The 17,211-nt window shown below is 46.9% G+C and overlaps 1 protein-coding gene across 4 annotated transcripts in view; it reads left to right on the forward strand.

The window, feature by feature from the left end:
* The window catches only part of Trio (trio Rho guanine nucleotide exchange factor), a 313,159-nt gene that overhangs the window by 255,714 nt on the left and 40,234 nt on the right, over positions 1–17,211 (forward strand). For all 4 annotated transcript variants that reach the window (XM_052743040.1, XM_052743043.1, XM_052743042.1 and 1 more), the window contains exons 35-38: positions 11,126–11,418; positions 12,130–12,300; positions 14,774–14,869; positions 16,958–17,106. In XM_052743040.1, the coding sequence (XP_052599000.1) occupies positions 11,126–11,418; positions 12,130–12,300; positions 14,774–14,869; positions 16,958–17,106 (709 nt within the window). The remainder of the gene's footprint in view (positions 1–11,125; positions 11,419–12,129; positions 12,301–14,773; positions 14,870–16,957; positions 17,107–17,211) is intronic.

Below are 17,211 nucleotides of genomic sequence, written 5' to 3' on the forward strand. Positions count from 1 at the left end.
TTTAATAGTTGACCGTCCTTTTTTTCACAGACGCACAACTGAAAAGGCTGCTGTGTTAGCTCTTACGGTTAACTCTCAGTCCTGGGGTGAAAATGAACTCATGACTGTCATCTGGAAGAGGAAGGGCCGGGGGTCAGGCTTGAAATGCAAGTGTAGGAGTTCTAAGGCAGCCTCCCCTCCTTTCTCTTTTCTCTCTAAGCTGATGGGGCCCAGTGGCACGGAACGTGAATCTCAGGCTCTGTCATGGCGAGAGGGAATGTGCTGTGCTCTGGTAACATAGGAACTGAAAATTGAGTGTTTCCCTTTGTCTCTCTTCAGCTAGAAAGGAGAGCAGCACACAGCGCCTGCCCCAGCCGTGTTCCGCCCCGGCCCCACGCAGAAGCTGTCTGATTGCTTCCTGTGGTTGCTTGCTCCCTGGAGGTGGCAGCGCCTCTTTATCACAGGGACACGGATTAAAGCCAAGGACAGGATCCTGCTTTAATTGGTGTTCCTTGCAGAGGCGGTAGCTCGCTCTTCCCATCCCCTTTGTCTCCAGGCCTGCTTTGTTTCTTCCTGGAATAACTCCAGGCCCCTCTCCCTCCGTCCTCCTCACAGATACCAGTCAGTGGCTTGAATAACACAGAGGGAAGAGTTCTTGTAGCAGGACTCTGTTCACAAGAGTCAACCCTTAGAAAGCTGCTGGCCTCTTCCTGAGGGGGACAGACAGAACTGTCAGCTCCCTCCAAAGACAGGCACCCCAGCCTTCTTTTCTTTGGTTTGTGTTGTTTTAGTGTGTGATCACCCCAAAAAAGAGGGGGACAATACTTTAAAAGCCACTAAATGATGACTAAAGAGAAGCATGTCATTTGGGCCTATGAGGGAGGTGGGCAGCAAGGTGATGGGCAATAAGGGGTGGACCTTGGTTTGTGCATGTCCACAGGCGTCTGTGGGCATCAGTTGTATTCGCGTTCGGTCACATGCTCTAAGCTTCAGCTGCAGCACCATTTTGCTTTTGTTAGTGTTACTAAAATACAATCTGGAAGGAATTCCTAATGGGTTAGGACTCTTTTGTTTCTTTGTTTTTGAACTAAACCAGGAACTCCAGAATATGTGCTGGATATTTGCTTTGTGGTTTGGGAGAGAGTGATCTGCTTCCTCCCTCTACACAGCTATAACTCTTCTAAACTAATATTCCATCCCTTGAGAGTGCAGCCATAGCTAACCCACCCCGTGGAGGATGTGGAGTGCGATAACACTTGGCAGACTCACCGCCGAACATTCCAGGGCCTCCTCACTGCCCCGTAATGCTGTAGAAAAATGAGCGTATTGGTGTGGTCTCCATGACAACTTTTATAAGTTTGCACGGGTCAGAGCTGGCTCAATTATGTGTTTGCTAATGCAATTCAGACGTTTTTGAGGCAGTGAAACACTTCCCTCTGTTGACATTCTGGATCTGGTTTTAATTTTAAAAGAATAATAATAAATTTATACATGAACAAAGCATAGTCTTATCACCATTTCAACTAAACCACATAGTTTAACTGTAGAATGTTCTTTTAAACCGTGTTGTATTACAAGGTCTTTATGTGTCCCCTGCTTCACGGGAAGACAGGTTTTAGCTTTTAAAAGCATCTACCTTCCACCCAAATTGTTGATTTCCCTTTGAACACGGCAAGCCAAGTGACTTCATTTTTTTAACATGTAAGAAGAAGACAGTAACCGAAAGTATAAATGTTCTTTGTGGAAAGTGTTCCAGATATAGATGTTCTGCAGATAAGATTAGATATTTCTGTACCTATCACTTTGTGTTGAGTTTCAGAGACCACTTTGACCATGAGTTAAGTATCCAGGATTCCTAACAGAGTTAGAGGCTGTGAAAGCAGAATGGTGTGTGGGCGTCATGTGACTGCCTGTTATCCCCCAAATTAACTGTGTGTTCCTGTAAATGAGCTGTGTGTCTGTTCAGGCAACAGTAAACACTGCAGTGCTCTGGAAATGACTCCACAAACAGAAATGAAGAATTGAGGCACTGTTACTTCATAAAATAGAGAGCCTCCTTATCCCTCTGGCCCCTGGGTTTCTGTTTGTTTTTAGTATCTCTTCTTTAAGGGACACAGTTTGAGTTTGGGGTGCCAGAGAGGATCTCGACCTAACAGAAAAGCTTGATGCACCACAGAGCACTCAGAAGGGCCCCTGCTTTGGAGCCGCATAGACCAGATGACATCCTCATCCTGTAGGGTGTCACTCTGCCTCCATGGTGGTGCCTGGGTGAAGGTGGGGTCTCCTCCAGCCTGGAGCCTCAGTGAGAGCTCAGTCCCCGACCTCCCGGGGCTACTGTAGGTCTCTCTCCTCCTCACGGTTCCCAGGAGCAGTGTCGCACACAGCTCAGTGTGGACATCACCAGGCTGCTGTGTGCTGACCAGAGAGTATCCGTGAGGGCTCCTGCAGAGACATTGTGCCTCCTTCCAGCCCTACTCACATCATGAAGGAAGACGGACTGGGTTGGAGGGTGACAGAAAGCTGCTAGTTCGTGGGGTTCATACATGTCTTTCTGGTCTCGGTTTTTGTTTGTTTTTATTTCTAAGAAATTGTGTGTGTGTGTGTGTGTGTGTGTGTGTGTGTGTGTGTGTGTGTGTGTGTGTGTGTGTTTGCATGCAGCACTGCTATCTGAAACATTCTGCTTTTGACCTTGAATCTTAAGACCCTACCATTCATCATTGGCAAAATAGTTCAGCAGGGACCTTTTCTCCTCTCTGACAGTTCAGATGTTTGTCTGCAGAAAGTCCTGCTGCTCATCCCCCGCCAAAATACATGAGCCTGACACACATGAAAAGCACTGGAAACAGCCTGGTCATTCTAGATGCCAGAAACGAGGACTAGAAAATTCCTCCAAGTCAGTGTTCATCCAGAGCGGAGAAAGATTGCCTTTAGAAGTGAGCTCTAACTTGACGGGGGTGTCAGCAGAGGAAGGGGAGTGGGGAAAAGCCATCTTTTGCAGCATGGCGCCCTTTCACACGTGTGATTGTTAGGCGGCAGCTGTGTGTCCATCAGCTGAGCAGTAGGCTCCGGGATGCCTGGCTGTCCTGTGCCGCCGCTGGATGGAAACAAGAAAGGTGGGCAGGACCTCTCAAGAGGCCTCTAGGAAGAAGGTGTCACCTCCTCTCTCTGCCTCTCCTAAGTGGGGTGTACACAAGGAGCCCAGAAAGTGCCAGGGAGGAGCTGGTTGTTCCTGTGTTCATCTTGTTCTCTTGTCGCCATGGTTACCCTCTTCAGAGCCCTGATTTATAAGTTTCCTTTTGCCTGGAAGCTGACAGCCTGGCCATCAGCCATTTACCTGCTGCAGATCCTCATACTTGGAGAGCCCAGCTCCACCATCCCTTGACTGGATAGAGTTCCTGACACCCAGGCCAGCTCCACCTGTCCTTCCATGATGCCTCTGCGTTGCCTCTCCTCTGGTGTATTTTTGAATGTCTGTTTCAGCGACGTTTAAGACGTGAATGAGATCCTGTGTGTCTGACTAGCTAACTAAAGGATTGTGCCATTTGTTCTTTGTGTCTCTTTATCTGAGACTTTAGTGATGGCATTTAAAAGGACCTTTGAAATGATGTGGCTTCCAGACTAGAAATTCTGACATCTAGCCTCCCTCTTACAGGATAAACCCAAGAGCCATGCTTCGATGTTCGTGTAATATTCAGGTGTGTGAGGAAGAAAACTTAGTCCTGTTGAGAGTTCTCTGGAGGTCCACAGACCCCAGATCACCCTGCTTGGCTTGGGTATTAAGGGGGCCACACACTGCATGACCTGGTAAAACTGAGACTAGAGCACAAACCAGGTACATACATGCTCGGATGCTTGTGTGTTCCCATGCCTGTGTGCGGACGTGCTCAAGTCCCTATGCGTGGTTCTGGCTCTCGGCCTTCACAAAGAACAGCCCGTAGCCGTTTTAATTGATGCCCATGACTATTTTGTGTTTTGGGACTCAGGGGTCGTGAGAGTTGGGGAGGGGGCACTGCTGTGAGCACTCCCCGGTGAGTGTGTGGGAGGGTGCCGCTGGAGAGCTGCATCTGTTGGTCGTTGATGTGCCTTTTCTCAGGCTGCAGAGACATGTGTTCCTCATTACAACATGATCCGTGGCAATGCTGTGCTGGGGCCTCTAGTGCAATCTGGGTTTTTATTTATTTTTTTTAAAGGCAAGGAAATTTATCTTTTTTCCCTTGTGTCTTCTGTACTCACTTCATATTTGATGCAGACACAAAGTTTGCATTTTTTGCACCAAGGACCCTCTCAGCACCACACTATAAAGTGTGTAAAATGAACTTTGTGTTCTTTTTCCACATTTTAATTCATCGTCCTTCTCCAGACTCAGTGCTTCTCCATGGCTTCTGCCTCTAGAAGGATTACTTCCTGTGCTAGCATGGCATCAGTGTGACAGTCACAGCCTGGCAGTGTGCAGGAAAGGCATGGAATTCTGGCACCCAGTGGCCGGTCATCACTACCACCCTGATGGAGCCTCAGTGCCGGGGGACAAATTAGGACTCAGTGGGGCCGTTGACAGAAGAGACTGAACCTGTGTCAGCAAGGAAACTGGAATAGGAAATAGAAGCCAGGCAAGGAAAGATTTCAGATCTCCCTCACAATCAGAAGCTGGGTTCTGACTTGGAAAATGACTGTGAAAACACGTCTGTCCTTAGCCGCCAGTGCTGTACCATGTCACAAAGCAGGCCGGTGTCTCTTCCTGAGTCCCCCAGCTGACTCCCCAGATGAATTACCCACCATCGTCTCCAGTGTTTGTGGACTTCAGACCATTGTAATCGTCGTGTAAGACAAGACATGGTCCCTGAATGATGCATCTGGAAGAGTAGCTTACAGATGGGCTTACTTTTTATGTCGTCTTGAGAATCTCTAGGACACTGTAGCATCTCTCTCTCTCTCTTTTCAAATAAGAAAAAAAAAAATGATACCTTGATTCTAAAAACAGAGACTTTAAATCGCATTTGAAGAACGTAGAGATGCTGTGGAATGTTCTAGACAGTTCAGTCCCTATCAAGCTAGCAGCCTGTTTGTTCTTTGCTTACTGAATAGTGTGCATCTCTGGTTCATTGTGTCCAGTGCTGGCTCCCTAGCATGGCTTTCTGAACAAAAGCTCATATGCATTCAACTCTTGATAAGTTTGGTACAGAACGTTAAAGCCTGCCCAGCTGGTCTCAAGCTTTAGAAGCACAGCCCCAGGGTTGTCTTTCTTAAATAGTAGTGATGCCTCCCATTATAAACTCGCCTACATGAACTGGAAATGAGTCCTTTGTTTTAGAAATTTCTCTTTGAGTTATGCTTATCCTGACTAAAGATTAAAGACATAGTGGCATAGTTCATTTGACGAATGTTCTTCAACACACCCACAGTGGACACCAAAATAGAATAATGACCATTAACCAGAAACTGCAGCTTTCATTCAGTGATACAGTGTCAGTCTAGGAATGTGAGACTTGAGTATCTGCCCCAGCACGCTTGCTTTCGAGCTCTCTCTCTCTCTCTCTCTCTCTCTCTCTCTCTCTCTCTCTCTCTCTCTCTCTCTCTCTCTCTCTCTCTCTCTCTCTCTCTCATTTGGGGATACTGCAAGAAAATTTGAAATGTGAGACAGATGTTTACTGGAAAGTCTCCCAGTGTTGAATATATGGATCTTGGGGTGGCCATGCCTTCTCATCCATGTCTCGGCTGTCAGCAATTGTCCCGTGTGTGCTTGGTTGATGTGATATGGGTGAGGGAAGCCTGAACAGCAGAGGCAGAGGATCGAGGGGACAAGGCCCATGCAGTCCCAGCTGCTCTTCCCACTGCAAGCCTTGAAGTAGATCATCTTGTTTCATTTCCCTGCATCCCTGCATCCTTGATGTTTGAAGTTTCTTTTTTTTTCTATGCAAAAACGTGAATATTGCCTACTATCTGCTAGGTTATATTTAAAATAGCCTTTTTTATAATGTCCCCACCCAGCAGAAGGAAAATCATAACCATTTTACACCTCAAGAGACTAACGCAGAGGAAGGCCATGGGCTTTACTTACACCGTGCAGGTGACAGGCAAGGTCACAACTCCAACCTCACAGCCTGCCTCCCGTCGTCTGCAAGCAGCCCCCTCAGCAAAGAGTTGCGGGACCCCTGCGTGTGCCAGTCAGGCCCCAGCCCCCAGGTCCTCTGCCTGCACTCAGGGGCCCATCCCTCCCCTGTGCAGACATTTGAAACCAAAGAAATGCATATTTGGGTGAGTCATTTTCAAGCTCAGAGCATGCAGTATTTAATTCTAAAAGTTTGCTAAAACTCCTCAGCAATCCAAGCCTTGCTGCAGAACACTAGCAGACTCTCTGAGACTTTCTCCCTTTGTGAAAGCAGGGAGAAAGCTAGAAAAAGCAAACAAACAAAAAACCCTCCAGCTTCCTTAGTCTGCAGCTAGCAGGATATGATCCCTTTTTTTTCTTACATTTTTAAGTGCTTTTATTAATCACAGATGTCCAGATTTACAGACTGAGAGTAGAAAGATTTCTCCTCCCCTTGGGTCTGGCCCTGTGTGCACATGTGAAGATCTTTCCTCTTTGGCTTTTTTTTTTTTTTTTTCTGTTCCCATTTTAAAAGGAATTCACTAATAACCATCGTGTGACCTCAACCTCGGCAAAGACGCCCCATACCTGAGAATTCCTCCCCAAATGGGCCCCAGCAGATAATGGTGTCTTTCCTGTGTACACACCTGCATGGATTTTTAAGCTTGCTAGAATCCCTTTATCCTGAAGTTTATCCTTTTTAATGAAGGACAGATTTCTTTCTAAATAGAAGTAGAAGGAAGTCACAATCTAGGTCGCTTCAGCCATGCGTTTTTAGTATTTCCTAGACACTGTGCTAAGCTCATATTGCTGTTAACTCATAGTACCCATGAGTTCTGGGTATTGTCAGGACACTTGCTGTTTGTATAAACACAATGTATTCATTTCTGTAGCACCAGGGAGTCCAGATGCCGTGCCTTACTACGGTTTGTAAAGCTGCTTCATTTCACTCCTGTTGTTTCTTCAAGTCCCATTGCTACCCTGTAAGGTGTGGCAACCTGAGTACATGAGTCTGCCTGGATCACCTCTGAGAGGACCTAGCCCAAACACAGGCGTTCTGTGACACCCGTCTTAGGTCCTCCTTCTGTGCCCGGAGGAACAAGATTCTTTTCAGTTGAAAGAGGAAAGCCTACCTCCAAACCACACAGGACCTAATGGCTTTCCTATAGTCTAGGAAAGGTGGCGTTGGGGTGAGGAGCAGAGCTGAGAGCACGGGAGGATGTGAAAATGCGAAGGAGACGTATCTGCCAGAGCTGCGGGGCCGTCTGAGTCCTGTGCTGTCTCTCTGCCCTGTGCGGTGTTTGCCTTGGTCAGTGCTGTTCACATGCACCAAGCCTGGACTCTGTCCTAAGAAAAAGCCGTGTGTGACATCAGAGGAAGAGACAGAGCTGACCACGATCTGCCACACTCAGGCCCTCACTGTCCGCAGTGATAGGCTTACATTATCAATCAGTGTCCTTGGGGTGGGCAAACAAACACAAGGCTGGCCTGTATCCGGTTCATTTGCTCACCTAGTCGTCTTTACTCCATATCTACTTACTAAGCCCCAGGATATACCGAGCAGCCTGTGGGCAGTTAGGCTCCTGCCCACAGTGTTTGCCTTGATGGACTGGTTGTCCACCAAGGGACTCTCCTCCTGAGGACTCTTTCTGAGCCTGGCAGTCCACACAGATCCTGCACAGTCAGGTCAGGGTACCCAGGAAAGGAACATGTGGGCCGCACAGTGGCTGCTGTGCTACTCTCGCGCAGCTGGCACTCAGGGTCCAGATTTGGTTGGCTCCTGGCAGTCCACCGGCTGCAGTGGCCACCAGAGCCTTCCGAGAAAGACACGTGTGTGCTGACCAGTAAGTGGGTCCTTCCAAAGGGGCTGCACTGTGAGCTCTGTGCTGGGTGTGGAACTGTTGCCCACTCTGTGCCCAGGGACACTGGAGGCCACACATCCACTAGAGGGATGCAGCAGGGCTGCGATGGCATCAAAAATGTATACTAGTATGGCTGGGCTTCTGGACAGAACCAGTTCACCAGGTAACTAGGACAGCAGCAGATACTTTACCACATTCTGTTACTGATCCTGCTGGGTTCAGGTAATTCTGAAGCTTTTTAAACTTCTGATTTATGCGTTGTGTCACACCCTAGCACAGAGCAGGTATGAGGGCTCTTAATGATCCTCAAACTCAGACAGAGAATTTTGGTAGTTTAAAACATATACATATATATACAGTGTGTCATTGCAAAAAATCAAAAGCGCAAGGTATTTGACTTTATGCTTATGAACTGGAAGGAAGAAATATTTATCTGTTTATCTGTTTATTTTTCCCATTGCTAATAACCCAAATTCTGACTGACTTGCCAGATTTACATTAACTACAATAGACATCTGCTAACCTTAAAGACAGATGGGAATATTTCCCCTCTGCATCTTCAGACTTCTGAAACGAAAACACTTTTCAAAGTAAAATGAGAAGTTCAGGACAGTTTCCTTCTAAATCCATAATGCCTGCTAGCACTGGTGATGTTGTTTGCCCCAGTGAAGTAAAGTACAGTCACCTAGAGACATGGTGCAGCAGAGCTCAGGAGAAGGGCTGTCCCTTTCCAGTCACCGTGTCAAACCCTTGTGTCCACCTGCTGACCACATGCTGTTGAGTCGGGCATAGTGGCGTGGCGTGTACTTGTAATACCAGTACACATGAGAGGCTGAGGCCAGTCTGAACTGTAAGCAAGACCTTGTCATGGAAAAAAAATATGGGTTACCAAACCCTCCACCTCTCTGTCCTTTATTTGGTCACTGTACCAAGAGGCCTGAGCTAAGGATGCTGGCATCTGAGCTCCTGGATGCAGGGAAGGAGGTTGACCTGGAGCTTTCATCTTCTCTTGACTCTTCTGGGTTGTGCCTGACAATGGCCTGGTATGAACACAGCACAATAACTCTCACTAAAAACAAAATAAATGGTCGGGTAGTGGTGGCGCAAGCCTTTCATCCCAGCAAATTGGGAGGCAGAGACAGGCAGATCTCTGTGAGTTCGAGGCCAGCCTGGTTTACTGAGTCTCAGGACAGCCAGGGCTGTTACACAGAGAAACCCTGTCTTTAAAAAAATAAAAAATAAAATAAAAAAATAAATAAAATAGTGAACACATGGACAGGTATGCATATACATACTGTCTGTTACATGCACGGACAAAAGAGTTATTTCTTAGCAAGCATTGATTAGTTTTTAACCAGTTTGCCTCTGGAAGAAAAGTGCAGATTTTTAAACATGAATGATGCATGGTCTATCCTCCTCCAGCCTGTGTCTAGGGCAAAGAAACACTGAGTTAGCAATTAGATGAGCATCAGCTGTCTCAAGTCGTGTCTCCAGCCCTCATGGGAGTTGCTGGTAGTGCTACAAGTAGCCACAGGCCTCTGGGCTTAACACTCCAGCTGTGTATCTCCTGCACACAGTGGTCTCTGGTGCCGTAAGGCAAAGAGCCTGTACAGACAGGTATGTGTGGAAAAGAGTGCTTTCAAAGATTAATTGTCATACATTTGTAAGATTTCAAAGGGTCTAAGAAAATAAACACATGACCAGTGGTCATCTTTATGATTATGTCTCCTAAAAGAAATCATTCAATTCTGTGTCATTTTGACGGAGCTCTCATATCAGGTGCTTGGAAAGTGGCCACTCAGCTCCTGGTTGCTGGCTTTCAGGTTTACAGAGACATTCCACCTAACTCTGGATTCTTGAGTCATTGTCCTCTTGAAAGTCTGTCAGCCCTGACTTAACTGTTTCATTTTGAAACCCAGTGAGAAGCTTGTCATAGACACCCTTTCTGTAGAGCATTTTGGTTAACTGAAAAGGCTTTCTGTTCCCCTTAGATTTAAAAAATGTATTGCCTTTGGTGTGAGTGCTAGTATTTACTCGAGCGTATGAGGTAACATTGTTAAGTTGCCAACAAAGAAATTTGTCTTTCTTTGTCTGTATTATCTATGAGCATGTGGCTGCTGGCCTTCCAGGCTCCCCACTAGCCAGGCTCTTTTCTGATGAGATTGGATGACAGCCTTTACAGATGGGTGCTAGTGTCAGAGAGTCTAACCTCTTTCATTCCGTGGGTGGGACAAATGGATGGGAGGAAAATAGACAGACAGATAGGTCAATATTTTCTGGTAGTATCTGTCAAACTAAATATATATCTGCCAAATATATTACTGTCAAACTAAATATTTCTTTGTCTAGTTCACGATAATTTATATAACTAATGCTTTAAAATTTTTTCTCTAAATTATTTCCTGATTTTATTAATCCAGCAAATGGTTAGAAATAATTTTAAATTATATCTTCCAGTGTCTTATAACTTAAGTAGTTAATGACTTTCTTTTAATGTATGTATGTGGGTGGTTTGCCTGCTTGTATATCTGTGCCCCATGGTTATTCCTGGTACTTGTGGAGGCCAGAGGAGGGTGTCAGATCCCTTGGGAACGGAGTTGGTTGTGAGCTGCCGTGTGAGTGCTGGGAACCAAACTCTAGTCCTCTAGACGAGCATCTGGTGCTCTCAACCGCTGAGCCGTCTCTCCAGCCTCCTTTACGACATTTTAAGTCTAAGCGTTTGAGTTGTGGTAGCACATAGTTTTGTGATCCTGGCACTTGGGAGGTAGAGGGGGAGAGTCAGGAATGCAAGGTCATCCTCAGCTTATCTGCGGGCTCGAGGCCAGCCTGATCTACGTGAGACTCCATCTCAGAGACAAAAACAAATTAACATGATTGGGTCTGTAGAGTGGCCACACTGGGCTTGGTGACATGAGTTACTTTTGGAAAGGGGCAGTGCCCCTTGGGAAAGACGGTCTGTAGCAGAATCTGTAACACGATACAGAAATCCAGCTTGATCACCATCCTAGAAGAGAGCGGTGTCAGCCCTCTCCTCCGTTTCCACGTGGAGGTAAAGACACGTCTACGTCCCTAGCAGCTCACCTGAGATTCTGTGGAGCTGGGGAGTAACCGTGGTGACTCACGTGGCAGACTGGACCCCAGTGCTGGGGAACTTGGTCATGTTCAGTGAATGCCGTCTTTTTTCTTCTCCTCCCGTCAGACTCACTCTCTGTCTCCAGTAATGACGCCAGTCCACCGGCCTCTGTGGCTTCCCTTCAGCCCCACATGACCGGAGCACAGAGCTCGCCAGGTCCCAAGCGGCCGGGCAACACCCTGCGCAAGTGGCTGACAAGCCCCGTGCGCCGGCTCAGCAGCGGCAAGGCCGACGGGCACGCGAAGAAGCTGGCCCACAAGCACAAGAAGAGTAGGGAGGTCCGGAAGACTGCGGATGCTGGCTCGCAGAAGGATTCTGACGACAGCGCGGCCACCCCACAGGATGAGACCATCGAAGAGGTGGGGCTGTGTGACAGGCTTGTGACTATTGTCGTTTGTGTCGTTGGAGTCCAAAGGCTAGAGCCCTTCCAGTGTTTTCTTTCTTTCGAGTTAAGAGTAGTTGCTGTCTTGGGAAGTAATAGATTTGGTTTGTTGGAAGCACCAGTGTGGGATTGCCCCATTTAGGTTTCTGGTTTTCGGACTGTTAGTGCACAGACGGGCTGAAAGACATTGTTAGAAATGCCAGTGAACTGCTTTTCTCCACCATATAGGACTCTCCACACTATTCCTATGTCACCAAAGTGGACAGAGGACATCGAGGATATTTTTTTACTTCCCCTTTTGTCCAAGGACACTCTGAGTTATCCTTTGAGAAATCATCCTTCATGTCCCCAAGATGACCTCGGCCCTGACAGGGCCAGTGGGGATTTTAACTTGGGCTCAAGTTCTGCACCAGCTCAAAAAGGGGGGAGGGAGTCAGTGACAGACAGTGTCACTTTGTTTCATTTCATTGCTTCATGTGTTTTCTTCTTTTTTCTATAAATCTGTGTTCTGTCATTAAAGCTAAAACTCAAACTTTTATGTAAGTGGGAACAGAGGAAATGAATGTGTGCTGAATTGTGGCCTCACTATTCTCTTCTGATTAACTCTTGAGGGCCCAGAGTCTAACCTGTAAACCGGGCTTGGTTGTCATGGCCCAACATGAAGGAACAATCGTTGGTTTGATTTCAGAGAGGACGGAATGAGGGCCTCAGCAGCGGCACGCTGTCCAAATCCTCCTCCTCAGGCATGCAGAGCTGCGGAGAAGAAGAAGGAGAGGAGGGTGCTGATGCTGTGCCGCTGCCCCCACCCATGGCCATCCAACAGCACAGCCTCCTACAGCCGGACTCACAGGAGGACAAGGTAAAGGAGGGCCACACTCAGCCAGGCCAGAGGCAGAGCCTCGCTTTCATGCCAGCGCATTTCAAAGGCCAGGAGGGCAGGGCTGTGGGAGCAGGCACTGGAAGCCTGCTGTTTTCCCAGCAGTCAGCCTGTTGATATCTCACAAGTATGAATAATAAGCCCATTTAGAACAAGCACTAGGCCAGCATATGCTGCTCCCATGTCACGTGGTCATGTAAATATGTTCAGTGTATTTTAATGATGCTTCAGTAATTGCTGCTGTTAAAGTAATTTTTAACATACTAGTTAGAGTCCTCAAGAGAGCAAGAAGTCTCCTGCCTTTCAGCACACGGTAGGAATCATGTTTCCTCCATAACGTGTTTTTGCACATGGCTTTCTAGTTAAAATAAGGCTGTGTTGCTCTCCGGTTACTTTTCCCAGCATTCCACGTGTGCTTGTAGGATCAGAACCCCAGCAACTGTGTTGTTATAAAATGTAGGAGTCACCTGAGGCTCCTCCTAGGTTGTATGAGGACCGCCAGCCATGCCAGTCTAGGTTTCCCTTCAGTTCTTACATCACTTTAGATTACATTTTATCCACTCCGATTGTAAAATCTCAAAAATACAGTATCAAAAAGGGAAACCTAATAAATGAAGCTTACACATCCTTTCTGTACCCTGGCTCCATCGTGGCTCTCACCATTTCTTAGGTGCTAAAAATTGAGCTAGGAAGTCATTGCTGGTTTTTTATTGTTATTCTTTTGTTTTGTTTTGTTTGGCAATAACTAGGTTTTCCAAATAAAATAGATGTGCGTTCAGCGTTTTTTTTCTCCACATTTTCCCCTTTTCCTGTCCTGACTCCCTTATCGATTTGTCAGTCAGCCTTTGACAGCCAGGGAGGTACGACAGTCAGTGACGGGCAACAGGGTGGCCACCACGCTCGGAGCTTAGTCACAGCACTGTATGTCTCCACAGCCCATCCACCCCACAACCACTGCCAGGGTGCGTGGGTTCTGAGGACACTGGTTGTGAGCTGCAGAGCCGAGCTTCAGACTGTCTCCTTAGAGTTTAGTATCGTCGTATGTGCAGGCCAGTCTGAGAGAGGAAGTGAAGGCTCTCAAGCCCCTTGGGTAGGGACTGGCCAGGGAACCAGCTATGTGGTTGTCATGACAACGTGTAAGCCGCTTTGTAACCATCTAAACTAATAGTTCTTTCAAAGCAGAAAAATAAAACTTCTTAAATCTGGGTGGTTATCCAAGCACTGGGGAGCAGGCTTTATTGGCATATTTTCCTCCCTTAAAAGACGGAGTTGATGGAAGCTTGTTTACTGAAATCATTTATTGCTTAGCATGCAACTGGTTGGGTATTATCGGTAGCAAGTCTTCTTTTACAAAAGTCTAGTGATGCTCCCAGACAGTGTACGATCTTGCACTAATTTTTTGTTTTGTTCTGTTTTCTCTTTCTGTAAACTTTCACTGCAGCATTATGTTGATTTGTGTTCTGTGTCTGTTTTGGCTCAGTTTCCTTACCTTTCCATTTGAGTTTATTTTTCCTTTGTTTTGTTCATCTCATATTCCAGATTTCATGAGAGCAAACCAGTGTTTGTTTTGTAAAGTGCATATTTTGGTCCACACATGTAAAAGCCTGTTGTAAAACTCTGTATCTGTCCGCTGTGAGAACTGCATCTCTGGACAGCCAGCCACATGTCGCATGCATCTCTGCTGTCCTTAATATGAAGCAAGGTTCATATTACCTATGCCCCACAAACCCCAGCTACTCCACAGCAGAAGTAATCTGCAAACAGTGTTTGCTAATTACTGAATCTCAGCTCAGTAGCCCCTCCCTCAGATTCCCTCACTGCCACCCCGTGACGCCCTCGATCTAGCCATAAGTGGCATCTGGTAGCTTGTGAGGCTTCAGCTCTTCTGTCCTCTGCAGTAATCATTGGGGAAATGGATGGCACAGGAAATGGTGAGCTTGTCCCCCTCCCCCATCTGGTCACTGCACCCTGGCTCCCTTCCCTTTCATAATCCTGTAACACAGTCAAGCCTTTGTTAGCAGCCCCATCCCGTTTCTTGATTATTTGGGGATTCACCCATTAAACCTTAAGCCTCTTTCTCTTCCGTTGACCGGGTTCTGTTTCTCTCTTCATAGCCTAGAACCTAAGCCAGCACTTGCAGAGTTACAGTTAGGATGCCCCTGTGCCCAGTCACCATTCTGAAAAACATTACAATGTTCCATGACTGTGGATTAAAAACAGACATTGTCTGCTTCCCACATGTATCCTAGACAGGTTTTATTTAATGTTTCATGTCTACAGAGTATTGTAAATATAAGAGGACGACTCTAAATAAATGCAAACAAAGACAAACTTGTGGTCTTTTTGTCTGGACTTACTTAAAAAAAAAAGCTGGAGTTTGGAGGGAATTTCCTCTCTGTCCTGTCACTAACGGGAGACCTCTCCTCCCCGTTCTTTGTCTTAACTTCTCCCATAGGCCTCTTCGAGGTTACTCGTCCGCCCCAGCAGCTCCGAGACTCCCAGTGCAGCTGAGCTTGTTAGTGCAATCGAGGAACTTGTGAAGAGCAAAATGGTAAGTAAGGCTTCCCCGTCCAGCTTAGGTCTGTAAGTCACTGCTGCCTGAGAAGAGGTTTGCCTTTGCCGTGGATTGCTCTCGGGTGTAACTGTGGCTACAGACTCCTCACCGTGACCAGGATGGAATCTAGGGGGCTGCTCTATCGTCCTAAGGTTCATCAGTGGCTGTGAAGGACTCCCAGAACTCAGAACAGCTGTGACTCTAACAGTTGCAATTTATTGCATGCATAAGAGGGCCAAGTTAAAATCAGCCAAGAAAAAGATTGCACAGGGAAGGGTCCAGGAAGTTCCAGGTCCCGGCACTTGAGCATCTTCATATGAACAAATCACACTTGGCACTTATGTAGGACAGCACAGAGAGCATTGATTGACAGCTGCAGTGGTTTATTTGAGCCTCTGTATCCAGACTCTGGGGGATGCTCAGTTATGTATGCTGGTCAGCTACATGCCTGGCTGACCTTAGCATCTACTCTGAGATGCTCTGTGAAGTACACCCCCACCCCATACAATTGTATTTAAAAGAAGGGTTTGTCAAAGACCTTCCATAAAACATGAGCAGTAAAAGAGGATTTCACAAGTGATGCCTCCAGCATCCCTGAGGTCTCAGCACTGCAACTTTGTGCTGGGGGCTTCCTTGTTACACACACATTTGTGTAAGGGACCAGTGGGCACCACAGCCAGGGTGACCATCCAGACTGTCACAGAAGCACATGATCCTGTGTCTGTGTCAGAATGTTGGCAGTCTCCCTGGTGCCATCTCAGGCAGATCACACCTGAGGACAGACTGCCAGAAGTAGCCTGAGACTCAGTTGTTTCAGGCCCGGGCAGCTGGTACAGTTATAAGGGCCTGTCCCTGTGGACACACATGAACCCCGTGACTGCTCCCTTTTTGCTCTCGCCTATATTTCTGTTTTCTCTTTTTCCTCATTATTCAAATGAACAGAGTTCGGTCTAATGAGCCCCAGCTGTCTAACCAGCATAGGGCAGAATGTCCTCCCTCACCCCCAGTCTTGGCTTCCTGTCCTCACCCACCTGATCCATGAGTATGACGCCAGCCCTGACACTTACAGAAGAGCGTGTTCTTCCAATAAAGGTCAACTGCTATTTATTTATCAGAGTGCAATTTTTGAATTGGGTTCCATTTGTTAACTAACTTGGTGTCCTGATTTTCACAAGTAAGAGCCACAGCTAATGTGATTTTCCAGCTCTGTGTGCTTCCTTTAACAAGGTTGCACGTACAGACCCATGTCCTCACAGCTCTGTGACGATGAAGAGTCTGTTCCCATTAAGGGAGAAAGCAGGACACAGACTAGCAATATCACTTTCCTAATAGCAAGCTAAGGCAGTGATGCCTCATGCTCCTGCACCTTGGTCCTGTTTCTCCAAATCCATCTATTTTCCAGCTAAACTGTTCTGCAGATCTAGCTGGAAGCTTGGGAGGTTTTAAAATGGCTGGAATCCCTAGGTACACTCAGTGAACCAGGTGGAGAAAGAGAGTTGGTAAAGACCAGTTAGAAGGTCACCAGTGGGTAACCAATGTCACGTTAATCATCAGTGTTCAACTCAAAGATCCTTTAAATACCTCAGACTCTGCATGAGGTTCTACAGTGGTAACAGCACATGACCAGTCTCCTGCAGCAACTGAGAAGAAAGTTACACACACACACACACACACACACAAACACACACACACACACACTAATATTTTTATTCTAATTTTCCTCTTTACCCAGCTCCTCTGATTCAATAGAGGTGTTGTTGGTTTTGCTGTTTTGAGGATTTATGTTTTTATTTTATGTGTATGAGCATTTTTTACCTGCATGTATGTGTGTGCACCACATGCATGCAGTACCTGCAGAGGCCAGAAGAGGTTGTCTAGAGCTGTCCTGGGGGTTCTGGGCCTAGAAACTGTCTTCTGCAAGAGCAGCGAATGCTGTCAACTGTTGAGCGTCTCTCCAGCCCCTCAGTGTTTCTTTAGTAATGCAATTTGATCTGTTGCTAGAAATTCTGTAATTTTCCAGTCACATCCTTTGTATCTTATGACGTAGATTGTCTTACCCTAAGACCAGCCCTGAATTTCTTCCAGGCGCTGGAGGATCGTCCCAGCTCACTGCTTGTCGACCAGGGAGACAGTAGCAGCCCCTCCTTCAATCCCTCAGACAACTCCCTCCTCTCGTCCTCCTCGCCCATCGATGAAATGGAAGAAAGAAAATCCAGCTCTCTAAAGAGAAGGCAGTAAGCAGCGTCGGCATCCTCACCATCCCCACTTCCCTCCCAGCCAAGAGTGGGAGTCACCTCTGAGTTAGCCAGAGGAGATCCAGGGCCTGCTGAGAGAGTGTG

Source organism: Peromyscus californicus, unplaced genomic scaffold (assembly GCF_007827085.1).
Source record: "Peromyscus californicus insignis strain IS unplaced genomic scaffold, ASM782708v3 Scaffold_18__1_contigs__length_77618521, whole genome shotgun sequence".
Classification (NCBI taxonomy): Eukaryota; Metazoa; Chordata; class Mammalia; order Rodentia; family Cricetidae; genus Peromyscus; species Peromyscus californicus.